At 46.6% G+C, this 14948-nt stretch overlaps 4 protein-coding genes across 4 annotated transcripts; 2 read left to right on the forward strand and 2 right to left on the reverse strand.

The window, feature by feature from the left end:
• Nucleotides 1–776: 776 nt before the first annotated feature.
• GL218_08317 (ATP-dependent DNA helicase MER3) lies at nucleotides 777–3983 on the forward strand (the record flags this gene model as incomplete). The annotated part of the gene is made up of 2 exons (XM_033585117.1): nucleotides 777–1955; nucleotides 2016–3983. 2 exons carry the CDS (start codon nucleotides 777–779, stop codon nucleotides 3981–3983), a joined length of 3147 nt encoding a protein of 1048 aa, XP_033440765.1.
• Nucleotides 3984–6356: 2373 nt separating this feature from the next.
• On the reverse strand, nucleotides 6357–7814 carry GL218_08318 (Protease PrtS; the record flags this gene model as incomplete). The annotated part of the gene is made up of 4 exons (XM_033585118.1): nucleotides 6357–6537; nucleotides 6596–6726; nucleotides 6786–7013; nucleotides 7068–7814. 4 exons carry the CDS (start codon nucleotides 7812–7814, stop codon nucleotides 6357–6359), a joined length of 1287 nt encoding a protein of 428 aa, XP_033440762.1.
• A 2265-nt stretch (nucleotides 7815–10079) lies between these two features.
• GL218_08319 (uncharacterized protein) lies at nucleotides 10080–10745 on the forward strand (the record flags this gene model as incomplete). The annotated part of the gene is made up of 2 exons (XM_033585119.1): nucleotides 10080–10304; nucleotides 10392–10745. The coding sequence occupies 2 exons, from the start codon at nucleotides 10080–10082 to the stop codon at nucleotides 10743–10745; spliced, it is 579 nt and encodes a 192-aa protein (XP_033440763.1).
• A 387-nt stretch (nucleotides 10746–11132) lies between these two features.
• Nucleotides 11133–14514, reverse strand: GL218_08320 (Beta-galactosidase; the record flags this gene model as incomplete). Its single annotated transcript, XM_033585120.1, has 4 exons — nucleotides 11133–12536; nucleotides 12598–12692; nucleotides 12744–13692; nucleotides 13747–14514. 4 exons carry the CDS (start codon nucleotides 14512–14514, stop codon nucleotides 11133–11135), a joined length of 3216 nt encoding a protein of 1071 aa, XP_033440639.1.
• Between the last annotated feature and the right edge of the window lie 434 nt (nucleotides 14515–14948).

The following is a 14948-nucleotide window of genomic DNA, read 5'->3' on the forward strand; positions in this document are numbered from 1 at the left end:
TCCCAGTCAATATTTGAGCGTGGCGGTGGATCGGGTAGAATAGGAGAATTGCAGCCTGGAGTGCAAATGATGACACCTCCTTTCTACACCGGTTAGTCAAAAGTTGTATCTAATTATTTATAGTATACTAACCATAGATAAAAGGCCCAAACTCAAATGCGGCGGTTGAAAGTTCGCTCACTAGCAGCTCCCCTACAATTATTGGCGGATCTAGCCCTTCTATGCGCCTGAGCCTTAAACAAAAGGCTAAAGTAGCCAACAGTCCTCTTGTATCTCATAAAAGAGCAAGTAGGTTAGGTTTAACCCTCAACCATGCTCCGGATGAACCACCTACCGTGAATTCCACTCGCCTAATCGATCCAAGGCAGGCACTGCCTGATAAATTTCGGCCTGTTTTCCCTTACGCGCTCTTTAACGTTGTTCAATCTAGATGTTTCCCACTTGTATACGGCACAAACGATAATGTTGTCGTCTCGGCTCCAACGGGGTCTGGCAAGACAGCTATTCTAGAAATGGCTATCTGCAAGCTTGTAATGAGCCCAGGTAGTGAGAATTACAAAATCGTCTATCAAGCGCCAACGAAGTCCTTATGTTCGGAGCGGGCGAAAGATTGGCAAAACAAATTCAGTCATATGAACCTAGGATGTATCGAACTTACCGGTGATACTTCGCAAGCAAAGGCGAGTCGAGTAGGCAGTGCATCAATTATCGTCACTACCCCTGAGAAGTGGGATTCTATAACCAGAAAGTGGTCAGATCATCGGAAACTACTTGAGATGGTCCGTCTAGTCTTAATTGACGAAGTACATATCCTGAAAGACGTTCGCGGCGCCACATTAGAAGCTGTTGTTTCTCGTATGAAAACTATTGGAGCAAATATCCGATTTATTGCTTTGAGTGCTACCGTCCCGAATATCGAAGACATTGCGAAATGGCTCGGACGAGACCATTCGAATCAATATGAAGCAGCCCGGACCGAGGCATTTGGCGAGGAACTACGGCCAGTTAAACTACAGCGATATGTTTACGGATACGAGGGCTGCTCGAATGATTTTTCATTCGAGAAGTCCCTCGACGGGAAGCTGGCTATGCTACTTGCGAAGCATTCGGAGAAGAAGCCAATCATGATATTCTGCTTTACTAGAAAGTCGTGTGAGCTAACAGCTCGGAAGCTAGCTGAATGGTGGTCAGCCTGCAGCGTGGAAGACCGAGCTTGGCCAGCACCGACAAGACGAGTCTCAGTAACAAGTGCAGAGCTCCAGGAGATCGCCCGATATGGTGTGGCTTTTCACCACGCGGGTCTCGACACACAAGATAGATTAGCGGTAGCACAGAATTTCCTCGATGGCCAGATTCATGTTATCTGTTGCACATCGACCTTAGCAGTTGGAGTGAACCTTCCTTGTCATACCGTGGTTCTAAAGGGGACAGTTGCGTACTCCGACAACAAGCTTCAAGAATATTCAAACCTGGAGGTTATGCAAATGCTTGGTCGTGCAGGTCGACCACAATTTGACGATAGCGCTGTGGCCATTATTATGACCCGGAAAGCAAACGTTGATCAATATAAAAGCATGATATCTGGGGACGAGACTTTAGAGAGTACACTTCATCGAAATCTGGTCGAACATCTCAACTCTGAAATTAGCTTGGGCACGATCCAAGATGTCCAGACTGCGAAGAAATGGATTGGAGGAACATTCCTCAGTGTACGAGTACGTCAATCTCCATCGCTATATCACCTTGAAGATGTCCGCAATGCCGAAGACGCCGACAAGAGAATGGAAGAATGGTGCGAGCGTGATCTCAAGCTCCTACAGCAAAATGGGCTAGTTACTGGGCAAGCACCGTTTAGGTGTACAGAATATGGACATGCTATGTCAAGGTACATGGTCAACTTCGAGACTATGAAAGAGCTCCTATCAATTCCTCGGGGTGCGGCACTTCAAGAGACAGTAGGTTTGAAATATTCAATCTTTAATGCCTAGAGGCGAACTGCTGACCAAATTTATTAGCTCGCTACACTCTGCAAGGCTGGAGAGTTCAAAGACTACCGATTCAAGACTGATGAGCGCGCTGTATTCAGGGACCTGAATAAATCCCCTTTCATCCTCCATCCAATCAAGGAGACTTTGACGCAGACCTGGCATAAAATATTCGTCATGATCCAGGTCCACCTTAGGGGTGTGGAGCTGCCAAACGAAAAGGGGATTGGCCTTCTCAAGCAAAGAATTGCGATGGACAAAGCTGCTATATTCGATCGAATGAATCGCCTAGTACGCTGCTACGTAGATTGTCGCGCATTTGATGGAGACGGATTAGGTACAAAGATCGGCCTTGAACTCGCCCGTGCCCTCGCTGCAAATTCGTGGGAGAATAAACCATCACAGCTTTCTCAAATCCCAGGGTCTGGCCCTGTAATGGTTCGTAAATGGGTCAGCCACGGAGTCCATACAGTACTAGGACTCGCCGACAGGGACTTCGGTGAGATTGAGCGTATTTCAAGCAGGAACCCTCCGTACGGGATGAGGCTATTGAAGACTCTAGAAAACTTTCCCCGCTTGGCCATGGGAGCTAATATCATTACCAGCGCTGCACACTCGTCGCAGCAGGAACATAATGTGACAGTAATAGTGAAAGTCAACCTTCGCTATTGCAATACGAAGGGTATACCGAAGTGGAACGATAAAATACCAGCGGTGACATTCATGGCTTCGACAACAGATGGCAATCTTGCGTACCTTTGGCGAGGGAGTCTGAATAAAATCAACAAGGCTACCGGCCTAGATCTGAGATTCCCTGTGGCGATTAGCGGTTCAGATCAAAAAATATCTTGTTACTTCAGCTGCGAAGAGATTGTTGGAACCCAAGTCGCCAAAACACTAGAGCCTAATATACCCAAATCAGCATTCAAAAATAGAAAAGTCCAGTCAGTACAGCTCCAGACAGCCACTATAGAATCTTCAGAGGATGATATAGACTATGGAGATTTTTCCGATGAAGACATGTTGAATGCCGCCTTGAACTTAGTGGACCAGAATGGCAAGGCAGAGGCACAAGACCTTTCGGGCCCGCTGGATGATGCTGAAGATTTCCCACTTATCGACAATGTGTTAGCCCAAGAGAAGAGTCCCCTGGTCTCCGAACCTGCCAAGATGGAAAACGGAAGATGGATGTGTAACCACCTTTGTCGTAACGGCCGTCCTACCGGGGCGGGAAAGCCTTGTAATCACAGATGCTGCCACGAGGGGGTGGATAAACCTCGACCGCCACCACGAGATAAGAAGAGAGACAAAGGTGCCGTGGGAGACGAAATAGTTGAAGGCGACTCTGTCAAAGTCCTAGAAAAGCATTCAGAAGTCTTCCAAGCCAACAAGAATATCAATACTGACAGAACTAACGGGAAACGATTAGTAGGACCTATGTCTGCTACTCTTTCTGAGTCCCACGATGTGGGTGCTAAGAAAACGGCTGACACAACTCTACCTAACACAAAGAGAAAGCGCTCAACAAAAGATGGTAAAGGGGTGAGACTTGCTAAGAAAAAAAGCAAGGCTATGGATGATAGCCTAAACATGGATGTATCGGACATTGAGTGCATCGACCTCTCTATAATTCGGAATAATTATGAGACTAATTGCTTCCCCCCAAATTTATCGCCCTCCTACGGGATGGGTCAAAAAGCTCCCAATTTACTCTCAACTATGAACACTTCGAAAACCCGCCCCATGCTTGTTCCGGCCCAGGAATCCTTTGATAAGATGATAGAAGCTTCTGATAAAGCGAATGCGGCCTCGGGTGGAAGCGAAGATCAAATGCAGTATGATAGCGACATGTTTGACGATGAATTTCCCGATCTTCAAAGGATTATCGCATCTAAGAAGTTGAACAATGATAGAAAATCTCAAACAACATTGAGGAGAGATGAAACCCTATATCCTGGCAATGTTCAAGTCCTGAAAGAAAGCATGGATCATGGTTAGGAATCGAATCTTAGCTTTACTACAGTTGATGAGTTGCAGAAAGCGTCTGAACGCTTCGATTTGCCTTCGGTTAATTCTTCTAGCTATGCTACACACCGACAATTGAGCCCAACAACTCAGGAGATCTTAAGCCTCAAATCGAGTTCACCTGAATTAGACCAAGGTGAGGTCATTAATACTTCCTCAATTCAGGAAGTGAGTGATCGCTCACCCCTTTTCTTTGACTCGGACTCCTTTCAAAAATGCGAGAATACGGAGGGCTTCTCAGAGTCCAGTGCGGGAGAACCTGCTTGGTTGTCAGAATTCGACTCTGAGCTTGTGGACAGCCTCCGGGGCTGTGTAAACTTTGTGGATTAGGCTTAAAGGGAGGAGTAGTTGCCATAGCTACCTACGGATAGAATTATTCGCTTGTAAGCTGATCGCTTATTCTTACATGGTTGATTCAAGGGGAATCGGGTTTATGTGTTGAAGAATCTGTTACAACAGAAGCTTGCACAGGCAATTTTGCCAAGATATAATCGATGTGCGAGTATAATATACGTAAAGCTTCTAGCTCATAAACGAATTTTGCCCAAGTGTAGTTGGGGTCTACGATGGTTTGTTTGTGCTTTATCTAGGTACCTAAGGTAGGCAGAAACCCGCATAGCCATAGTGTGAATCCCTAGCAACAGACTAAGGCATCTATACAGTGAGGCAATAATGGTTGCCTGCATCGTATGCATATATAACTGGATCCTAATCCGGGACCGAGGAAAGCGTTTGCGAAGGTACCTGGATATCTGAGCTCCTCTTCTATTCCTCGTACGTAACCTTGCCTTCTTCATCATCCGTTTACGACATTACCACCGCCAGATACACATATAAGCTTGCCGCAAATCATAGCTTTAAGCCCTCCTGGTTTCTAATAGTAGCCTGTGGCTCTAGTACGAAATGGGTGTCTCACTTAAGCAAGCAGTAGAGTGGGAGGGTTCATTATACCATAACGACCTGGCTGCCCTAGTGTATTTTTCCACTGAACGAACTAAGGCCTGGGAAACTCGTCTAGAGGAGTACTATAAGCGGAGAGCAGTATTGATAGGAATCAAGATGGATGACGATCAGCTATTGCTTCGCTACAAGGAGAAGAAGTGTGCTGGCACCGAGTTTCACGGCTTCATGAGCTTACCTCGTGAGCTACGCGATATGATCTACAAGTATCTTCTCTATAAGGGCTCAGTTTTCTTACCAAGCTATCTAGGAAAATCAAGTGTTACCAACATTAAACACGCTTTTTATGATTTCGATATTAGAAGGTCCCATGGGGATAACGTACGGTATCGGGACTTCCCAAAAAACTTGCGCCTCAAGAAAAAAAATGTGATACATCCCATTGGGTTGATATGTGGTGTAAGCAAAGACTTTCATGGAGAGGCGACGGCTATATACTATGGCTGCAACCGTTTCGTCTTCTCCTACGACCACTTTGATTTACCAGTAGCTTTGTTTCATTATTATCGGCATATTTTTTGCCAGGAGAGGAGGCACCTCATACCACCCTTTATGCTTCTCCGTTACGTTAGCTTCACCTTCGACTGGCAAAAATTAGAGATGTCGTACCACGAATCTAAGACATTAAGGGAATATAAGGCATTATTGGAGTCAAGTGGGAATGAAATTCAGGACTCGGAGCCATTACAGCCGAGTGACTATGCGATATACTCCCACGATATGATGAGAGTAAATCTTCTGGAATCCTGGAACCATATCTTCGACGAATTGAAGGTGCTGGTACTCGCTCGATTAGAACTGAGCGTCGAGGAGTGCTATTGTCCGTCGCGGTGTTGTCGTTTAGTTAATGAAGTGCTGGATCGGCTCCGGTTTAATGCGCTACCCAAGATCATCGAGGTGATAGGGTGGTATGATGAAACTGAAAGAAAGAAAATTAAGGAGAGTCTAGATGGACTAGACAAGGAGAGTGTGTACCCAGACATTCGGTTTATTGGGAAGTCGATTATGGAGCTCAAGGCGGAATGTAAAGCTAATTCCTTTCTGTTTTGAGTTCTGGGCAGTAGACACATAGACATGTCTCGTTTGAGTTATACGGGTTGCTATTATTTTATCATATGTTAATGACAATAAACTGAATAATATACCAACCCACTAACAGGTACACAATCATGAAAATATTTAACTAAATTTGATTTAATAATGTTCTCTACTCGAAAAAACTAATGTAATAATGTAGATAGACTCTTATTGCAAATTCAAGGAGTGCACGTTTCGCCGCTTAGGATAATCCCAACCATCCCAACCCAACCCAACCCATCTACTCCGAAATCCGCATTGCACGTACGTAACAAATTATTCCACTTAGCTAGGGTCGCAGCCTCCTCCCTAGGACTTTCTAGCGACGCCCACGTCGTTCCAGGCCTTGCGGACGATAGCCGCGGCATCGTCTCCAAAGAGCTCTCCGGCCTTCTCCACCGTCACGTCTGCGAACTGAATAAAGGTGCAGCGGGAGGGGATCTGGCCGCTCTGCATCGTTTCCCACCAGACTTTGCCGGCTTTCTCCCATCTGTGCGATTTGTTAGTTACAGGTATAGACTAGGTGGTTAAGTGAATCAGGTACTTACGAGTAGCCGCCAAATGCAATGGAAGCGTTATAGAACGCCTTGTTCGGGATACCCGAGTAGAGATGCACGCCTCCGTTGTCCTCGAGTGTTAGCTTGTAATCCTTGAAATGGGCTGGCTGAGGATCTTTGCCCTAGTAGCAGTGAGTTAGTATTAAGTCTCCTTAGATTTCTAGTATGAGGGGGTTCTTACAAAGCGAGGGTCGTTGTAGGCTGTTCCGGGAGCCTTCATGCTTCGCAGAGCAACGCCCTTGACGCCGGGCATAAGACAGTATTCGCCGATCAGCCAGTCGGCCTTGTCGGCGGTTTCGTCCTCGACTCTCTGCTTGATCATGATGCCGAAGACGTCCGAGACGTGTTCGTTTAGGGCACCGCTCTGGCCCATGTAGTCGAGAGGCGAAGTGTGCTCGGTGACAGCGTGCTAGACAAGAGTTAACGACATCCCTGAAAATTCGCATGGGGTTATGTGTCTTACAGTTAGCTCGTGGCCAATGACGTCTATGCAGCCAGTGAAGTTGGTAAGAAAGTCATGTCCGTCGCCATACACCATCTGGGCAATCTCCGGATCCCAAAAGGCGTTTTCGTAGTTCTGTCCGAAGTGCACTGAACTTATGACGTGCATGTTCTTGTTGTCGATCGACTTCCAGTTGAATATATCGGCATAAAAGGAGAGCACAAGGCCGGCATTGTCGTAGGCCTCGTTGGCAGACTCGTCTTTAGTAGCCTTTTGGCCTTCTACTCGGACTACTTTGCCGGGGAGATGGGCTTCGTTGGAGTCATGGTTGGCATCGTACACGGCACGATAAGTTTTCTCAGTAGTCTTCTCGGCTTGCTCGGTAGTTATATCGGCCTTCTGATCGGACGACTCTGCACGAAGGCCCTGGGATTCTTGGTACTTGGCGTGAATACCTCTAATATGCTCCAAATCCCGTTTAGCGCAAGCGCGGGTGTCATCGTCAACATCCTTATTGTCGGCAATGTGCTGAAGCATGTGGTCGGGCACTATGCCCTGTCTCTGATGAATGTTAGTAGCCCTGCTACCGCGAGGCGCGCAGAGTGCTGCAAAACGCTTTTCTCGTTTGTCACAGTAACTCTTGTGGAGGGTGAGCGCATTTCGGGCAGACTCGCGGATTTTGTCCTCGTTGTTGCTGCTGTCGGCAATAGCGCTGAGCATGTAGGGCGGGACTACGTAGCAGACAGAGTGGTGGTTGCGGGTGGCCATCTTGGAAGTATTGGATAATGATAGTTTGTGGATAGGTGTGAGTCTTGAGTAGAGACGGAATAGGGGCATGTAGGAATATAGAGAAGATAGATAGAGTAGATGAGTTGAAAGACGAAGACGAAGATGAATAAATATATAATCTTGACACAACAGGGACTCGTAGGCTCGAGGTTCTAGAGTAAAAACTTGAAGTAGTAATACGAGGTTAGTCGGATATCGATATTGAAAGTTATGTCACTAGGTATAACATCAAGACTTTTAGATCATGGATATATTCTAGGAATGGAGCTAGGTTTCCTTGGAACTCTAGCGCCACAGTGACTTTAAGTAGGTACGAAGAGTATAGACATGTAGATCATAAGACGGCAGGCAGGCTACACGAAGGATATTGCCTTGACGTGTTTGTTATACTCTAGCTACCGTAGATACGAGACAGGCATGAACAACATAAGGGCAGCTGCATCATGAGATAAGGATATCGGCGAAAGCACAACCAACATCACTTGTAAAGTACTAGGGTATGACCTGGCTTACTGATATAGCTGTATGTAAGACTAGTATATCCTATTCCCGAGATAGTTTGGTTTAAATCAGGAATACTTACCTCATAGTAGTCTATCTAAGACTACTATTACCGGTATCATGGCCCGTTGTGGTCTACCGAGAAGGGTATATCAACTCCCGTTGGTATAGCATAAGGTATAGCATGAGGTATCAGCACTGGGCTTAGAATACAAGACGCCGCCTTGTTACTACCGTAGCCAATCATAGCTAACCCTTGCCTCGAACCTGTCCGAATATGGTCAGAAGCCTAGGGCAGGCGTGGGGAGTTTTCGTCATGCAGGTTTATTTCTGGAACAGGAACAAACAAGGAAATAGTATTTTCCCCCGAGTGTTCTTGCTACACCTGGCCTGGTACACCGGCTACGCCCGTCTATTAGTCGTGCGACAGGAATTACGAACTATCTCGTTTCATGACGACGGGTGTGACTTTGAAGTTACGAGGATGACCTGAAGAGGTAGAGTAAAGAATTCAACTATGGTCCGCATGAAATAATAATCTCGTGATGGGAGTTGGTTGAACAGGGGGTTAAAGCAACGTAATGATATATGTATACCTAATTCAAGAAATGTGATCACGGCGCGTCGTTACGTGTCAAGGTGTTTGTCAATGTGTGTTGAAGAACAAGAAAAGCGTTTAGAACTTGGAAGTGGTACGTAAAATCCCGTAAAATGCCCCATAGATCCACTAACTTTATGGATACAAGCAGTAGACAGGGCAGTGGACAGGGGACAGGGGGCTATTGGTGGGTACCTTTATAGGTGGAGTTAGTACAGTTTACCATTAGTTTAGTGGCTTGTTGCTTTATGTAAGCGCTTTTCTAGCATTTACCTATAGAGCATCTAACGCGTCATCGAGATCTACCTATTATTCAATTCACATATGTGCATCAATTTAGAATAAGAAGAATATCATTAAAATAACATAAATAAATTATACTTAACAACCCATTCTGCTCACCCAACGTTGGCGGTTAGAAACAAACAAGCTCGCTGACTGAGGTCGAGGTCAGCTGGTATTTATTCTTATCGTCGTTACATTCGCCCTCCCTTACGGCTTTGACGGACAATGATATATAGGTATACATCAGCTACCCAGGCTGACAGAAGCGGATATACCGTTAAGTATGATCTGGTATCATACCAAATAGTGAACAGCAGGCCTCCTATCTTGGGTCAATAGGGGGGTTACCTAATGTAGTAGTGGTGCCTGAAGAGGTACTTACCTAATTTAAGTTAGTATGTTTTGGTGGGAATAGCCTCATTTTGCATATGAGTATCACAGGTCGCAGTTCGCTATCATAAGGGGAAAGAAGGTGCAAGCACCAAGAAATGAAAGTGTCACCCTTAGATAAAAGTATAAAAAAAAAGAAGATGAAGGGTAAGAGCAAATGTGTATGATGATGTAGTACGTAGACAGGACGTTCCTCTCTCACAATGTCTAACCATTGTACGCCTTCTATCGTCTCAAAGTTCTCAACTCATTTTATTCTATAATCTCAATTCCCCTGACTATAACCAAAGCCTCATACTACTTAATTGGTGCTATTGGAAATAATTGGAGGTTTATGAAAATCATTGCGATTCACTCACTCTCGTTAATCATCAATTCAGCTGCCGTCTCTCTTTACCAACCAACCCCTTTTTGTGTCCCACCAAACGACTTAATCCAGCCTCAAGAATAGTTGTCGAGAAGACAACACGATGTATTTACTCTCTCTCTTCCTCGCTTACTCTACTCTCGCCTCAGCTACGACATACTTCCTCACCGTCTTCGCCCCGGATACCGAGGTCGACGGCGCGTTGCTAAATGCTGCTGCTCAGGGCTTCTACGCTGGTATCTCAGGACCCGAAACCTACTGTCCTAAGGGCATCTCGTGTCCTGATGTACAGGGATCTCTAGTATATGATGGCTTAACCGGAATGGCTGTGAGTCCCCCTTCTTGATCGAGCATCGCCATTTACCTAACTACTGCCGCCACACCTTCTCTTTACTCACATATCATTCACCTACAGGTTGAAGTCCCCGGCGGCCAAGCCATCTACGTCGCGCCCTCAGGTCAAATAGAATACACACAGGCGCACTCAGCATACGAGCCAGCAGGTTCGTTAACAGGAGGTTGGTTCCACAAGACAGTCTTGTCAGATTGCGATCCCACTCGCGATGTGCTCGACTTCTTACCCGTCGACGGCTCCAGCACCGGCGGCATTAAGCTATGTCCCCAAGTCGAGGAATATATGGCCGGCACAGGTGCTAGCTACCGCTTATACGCTGGGACAGCCGCCTTTAATCTGTCCGGCTGCGTTGATGCCGTTGGCCTCAACTTGCATGGCGTTGCGGCCGATTACGGGTGTTGGCAGTACGCCTAACTCGAATCTGAGAGCCGTTGTCATCCTGGCATTATGCTTGTTATTCTGGACAACGATATGTTTGGGGGAGGAAAAATTAATAATTACACCAGCTTGGAACTATGTATATTTATTTCCCGAGCTTCTGGATGCAGATACTATTGCGAGATTTTGCTGAAGTAGGCTATTAATTAGGTACATGTCCTCTTTATGGATTTATTGTTTGGGACGACTTGGTACGATACTGTAGTAGTATGAGGAAATAATTTGGAAGGGGAACCATGGAAACAAGGACGCTGTTCTAGTTTTTTAGTTATATGTCGACAACTTGGTCGTTCCAGTTAGGTATACAGCGAGAAGATGAATGCATATCAATCCGAGTCTATTATATTACAATACCACCATCACTCAATCCAGTAGAACCTCGACGTCAAACTCCTGATCTGTCCTCAGCTGGTACTCCGGCAGGGTCGCAGGTCCACAACTCCCTGTACCCAGACCGTGGTGATACCAGTCCAACCTGACAATATGATCATCCCTCTTCCTCTTGCGTAGCTCGTGCGGGTGCTTACATTCATCTACATCGCGTGTGCTATACGGCGTCACACTAAAACTCGCACCTTGATGTTCCCCAAACCTTGCCCGTAATAGACGATTTGGGTATTCGTCCTCGCCACCCCACCGCGTCCGCAATTCAACCCACCGAATATCCGTGCGGTTGCCACTGTCCTGTGGGAACTCGTAGTAATTGAATAGCGCGTCGGCAGCCCAGCCCCACGTGTTGATCTGCTGCGCGCGCTTCTTGTCGATGTATGATTCACCCGGACCCCGGCCGAACCATTCTACGACGCGGATGTCGCGCAGCCCGAAGGATAAGCCGAAACGCGCGAATGTGGTAGGGAGGAGAGCGCCGCTGGGTTTGGCTTGCACGCGGATGCGGCAGTGCTCGGAGGTTAGTGTGTAGGTGATTGTTGTGTCGACGGCCCAGGCTAGGACGGGGGGAGCCACACGTCCTTTTACGACGACGATGCAGCCGGATTCTGTTTCGGTGGTGGTTATTTGTGAGAAGTGGTGGCGCGTCTGGTGGACTCTCCGGTCTATCCATTCTTTGCCGTGGGGTCCGCCGTGATCGTTGTCTGTTAATGCGCGGTAGAAATCGAGGGTTAGAGGGACGGTTATTATGTTGTGGTCGGGGTTGGAAGTGTGTGTTAGCGAGGATAACGTGCCGTTGCCGGTGTCGAAGCCGAATATGCTGCCGGAGCGAATTGTCACGTAGAGCATGCCGTCTTTACGCTGAATATGCGGGCGATCTGGTGCGGAGATGGTCTTAAGGAGAGTGAGGGATGGCGGTGGGGTTAGGGGGAGTTCGCCTCGGGCTACGACTCGTCCGGGTGTTACCCATTTACTCCCGGCATGCGCCATGAAATCCAACTCGAGCCATGTGTTTGTAGAAAGAGTCTTTGGCAAGCCTCCGAGGACCAACGTTGCTTCGGTATGCGGCTTAACCCCTGCTGGAATGAGGATTTCGTTTCCAATCATCTGTTGCCGGTCGGAAACGAGACTCCAATAACACTTGAGATGGTCTAGAGTTAGGAAGTCATAACGGTTTACAATCGTCACTTCGTTGCCTTTTACGGCGAGTACCTGGACCGGTTCAATGGCTTTACTGTATTCGGTGAGGCCTGGGCCTGGGTTATGTAGCGAATCGCAAAGTCCGTCCATAACGAAGTTGCCGTCGTGGGGCTCATCAGGTTGGAAATCACCACCGTAACCAAAGAACTTCTCGCCGTCTTCAGTTTCAGTGAGAAGACCCTATATGATAGCTTGTTAGTTCGAATGTAGTAAGAACTAAATCAAGTCGATATGTACTTACGTGGTTTGCCCACTCCCATACAAACCCTCCCATTAGTCGTGGATATTTGTAGAATGCCTCAATATACTCTTGTACGGCGCCCGGGCCATTGCCCACTATAACATACGTCAATAATATAGCAAGGGATAAACTTCAATATTACTCACTAGCATGGGCGAATTCGCACATAACGAAAGGTTTCTTCCAATCCTTTTCCTGTGCGTGTTTAATCATCTCATCAACGGATGTGTACATTCGACTAAAGATGTCTGCCGTCTGGGCTTCTTGGTCGCCCTCGTAGTGTATAAGACGTGTTTTGTCGATCTTCCTGATGGCGTCGTACATTGCCTGGTGATTACTGCCGTAGAAAGCTTCGTTTCCAAGAGACCATATGATAATACTTGGATGGTTCTTATCACGCGTCACCAGTTGTACCGCGCGATCTACATAGGCCTCTTTCCACTCGGGATTGTTAGACGTGAAACTCGCTGGATCACCACCAACTTCGCCGAAGCCGTGACATTCGAGGTCAGCTTCATCTAACACCCAAAACCCCATCTCGTCCGTAAGATCGTATAGTCTGGGGTCATTCGGATAATGGGACGTGCGGATAGCATTGATATTGAATGATTTCATCAGCTGGAGATCATATTTCATATCTGCGTATGGGACCGTCCTTCCGGATTGCGCGTTATGCTCATGACGATTTACCCCGCGGATCTTGATCGGCTTGCCATTAACGCAGAAGACGCCATCGATAAGTTCGGTTCTGCGAAATCCGACTTTTTGAGAGATGTACGTAGAACCAACGGATAATACTAATGTGTATAAGTAAGGTGATTCTGCCGTCCACTTCTCGGGAGTTTCGATCAGATACTCGTGTTTGCACTGTTGCGCCTGTATTGCGTGAGAATCGGAAGCTACTGTTTTGCCTTCGCGATCGAGAAGCTTGAATGTGACAGTTTCGTTGGTTTTGTTCAGCTTAGTGTCTATCGTGAGCAACCCATTCCTGTAATCGTCGTCGAGGAGTGTTTGAATATGGAAATCTTCAAGACGAGCAGAAGGAAAGGAATGTAACCAAACGTCTCTAAAGATGCCGCTAAGCCACCATTGGTCCTTGGAGTAAAGTCAGAGCTGATAGAGATTATGTGTTCTATATATTAAACATACCTGATCCTCGATATAGCTTCCGTCACATCGTTGATAAACCTCGACGCAAAGTGTGTTTTCTGAATCGGGTTCAAGGAATGGCGACACATCGAATTCGCTTGGATTTCTCGAACCTTGCGAATAGCCAACTTCTTTCCCGTTCAACCAGACAGTAAACGCCGAATCGACACCCTCAAATCGTAACCGCCACTGATCCCCATCCTTAAGTCTATCCGGTACCTCGAAGCGCGTGATATACCGCCCGCATTCGTTGTCGTCGTATGGGACGTGCGGAGGATTTACTGGAAAGGGGAAGTTGACATTTGTGTACTGTGGACCTTTGCCAAATCCCTGGAGTTGCCACATGCCAGGTACCTTGATGAGCTTCCATTCCGTGTGGTCGAAGTCGGGTTTATAGAAGTCTCGGGAACCCTTAAAGGGACCAGGAGATAATTCAAATCCCCAAGTACCGGAGAGTAGAGCAGCCCTGGATCGGCTCACATCGCTAGAAAGAGCATCCTCTTCATTGTTATAAAGATGAAAATGACTCCGAGGTGAGAGAGTATTTCGACGAATGACTCTAAGATTATCCCAATAGGGTGTTTGTTCTGGTTGAACTTCAGTTTCGTTTATTTTAACTTGGCTGGAAATCGAAGATGTAATTGGTAATGATTCTTGACTATGACTGAAACTAGAGCTCGTGACATGCAAGTCCATATGAATGCTGGTATCCTGGCGGATTACCAAGTCAACCTCATTAGAAGAGGGCTTAGAAGTATTTGAAGGCATAGCGAAGGATCTAACGACCGGGATTATAAATTTTAAACAAAGTACTGCTAAGTTAAACCCGACGGAACTTTTATCTTATGACCTCGATTATAAACTAGGTAGCGAATGAGATGCGATCGCCTCATAAATCAGATCCAGCGAAATGGATGATATTAGGTGAAGTAAGGAATTCAGGACTTAGATAATTTCATATTATTGATTTCAGTAGGAAATAACGAAGATAGGTATTATTCTGAAAGATAACTCTGCCGCGGCATCAACCGCTTGAATGATAGACTGACTGTCTTGAAAGTGTTGGAAGGTTGGGGATAGCGGTATGTTCGCCTGAAATTAGAGTGACGTAGGCTTCTAGCTCGCTAATTGGCTCGGATTGTCCCGCGCTCATGTGGAGGTTGGGGATTTGAGGTTCGAGGTTCGAGGTTGGAGACCGAGCG

The sequence above is a fragment of the Daldinia childiae genome (assembly GCF_008694065.1).
Source record: "Daldinia childiae strain JS-1345 chromosome Unknown Scaffold12, whole genome shotgun sequence".
Taxonomy (NCBI): domain Eukaryota; kingdom Fungi; phylum Ascomycota; class Sordariomycetes; order Xylariales; family Hypoxylaceae; genus Daldinia; species Daldinia childiae.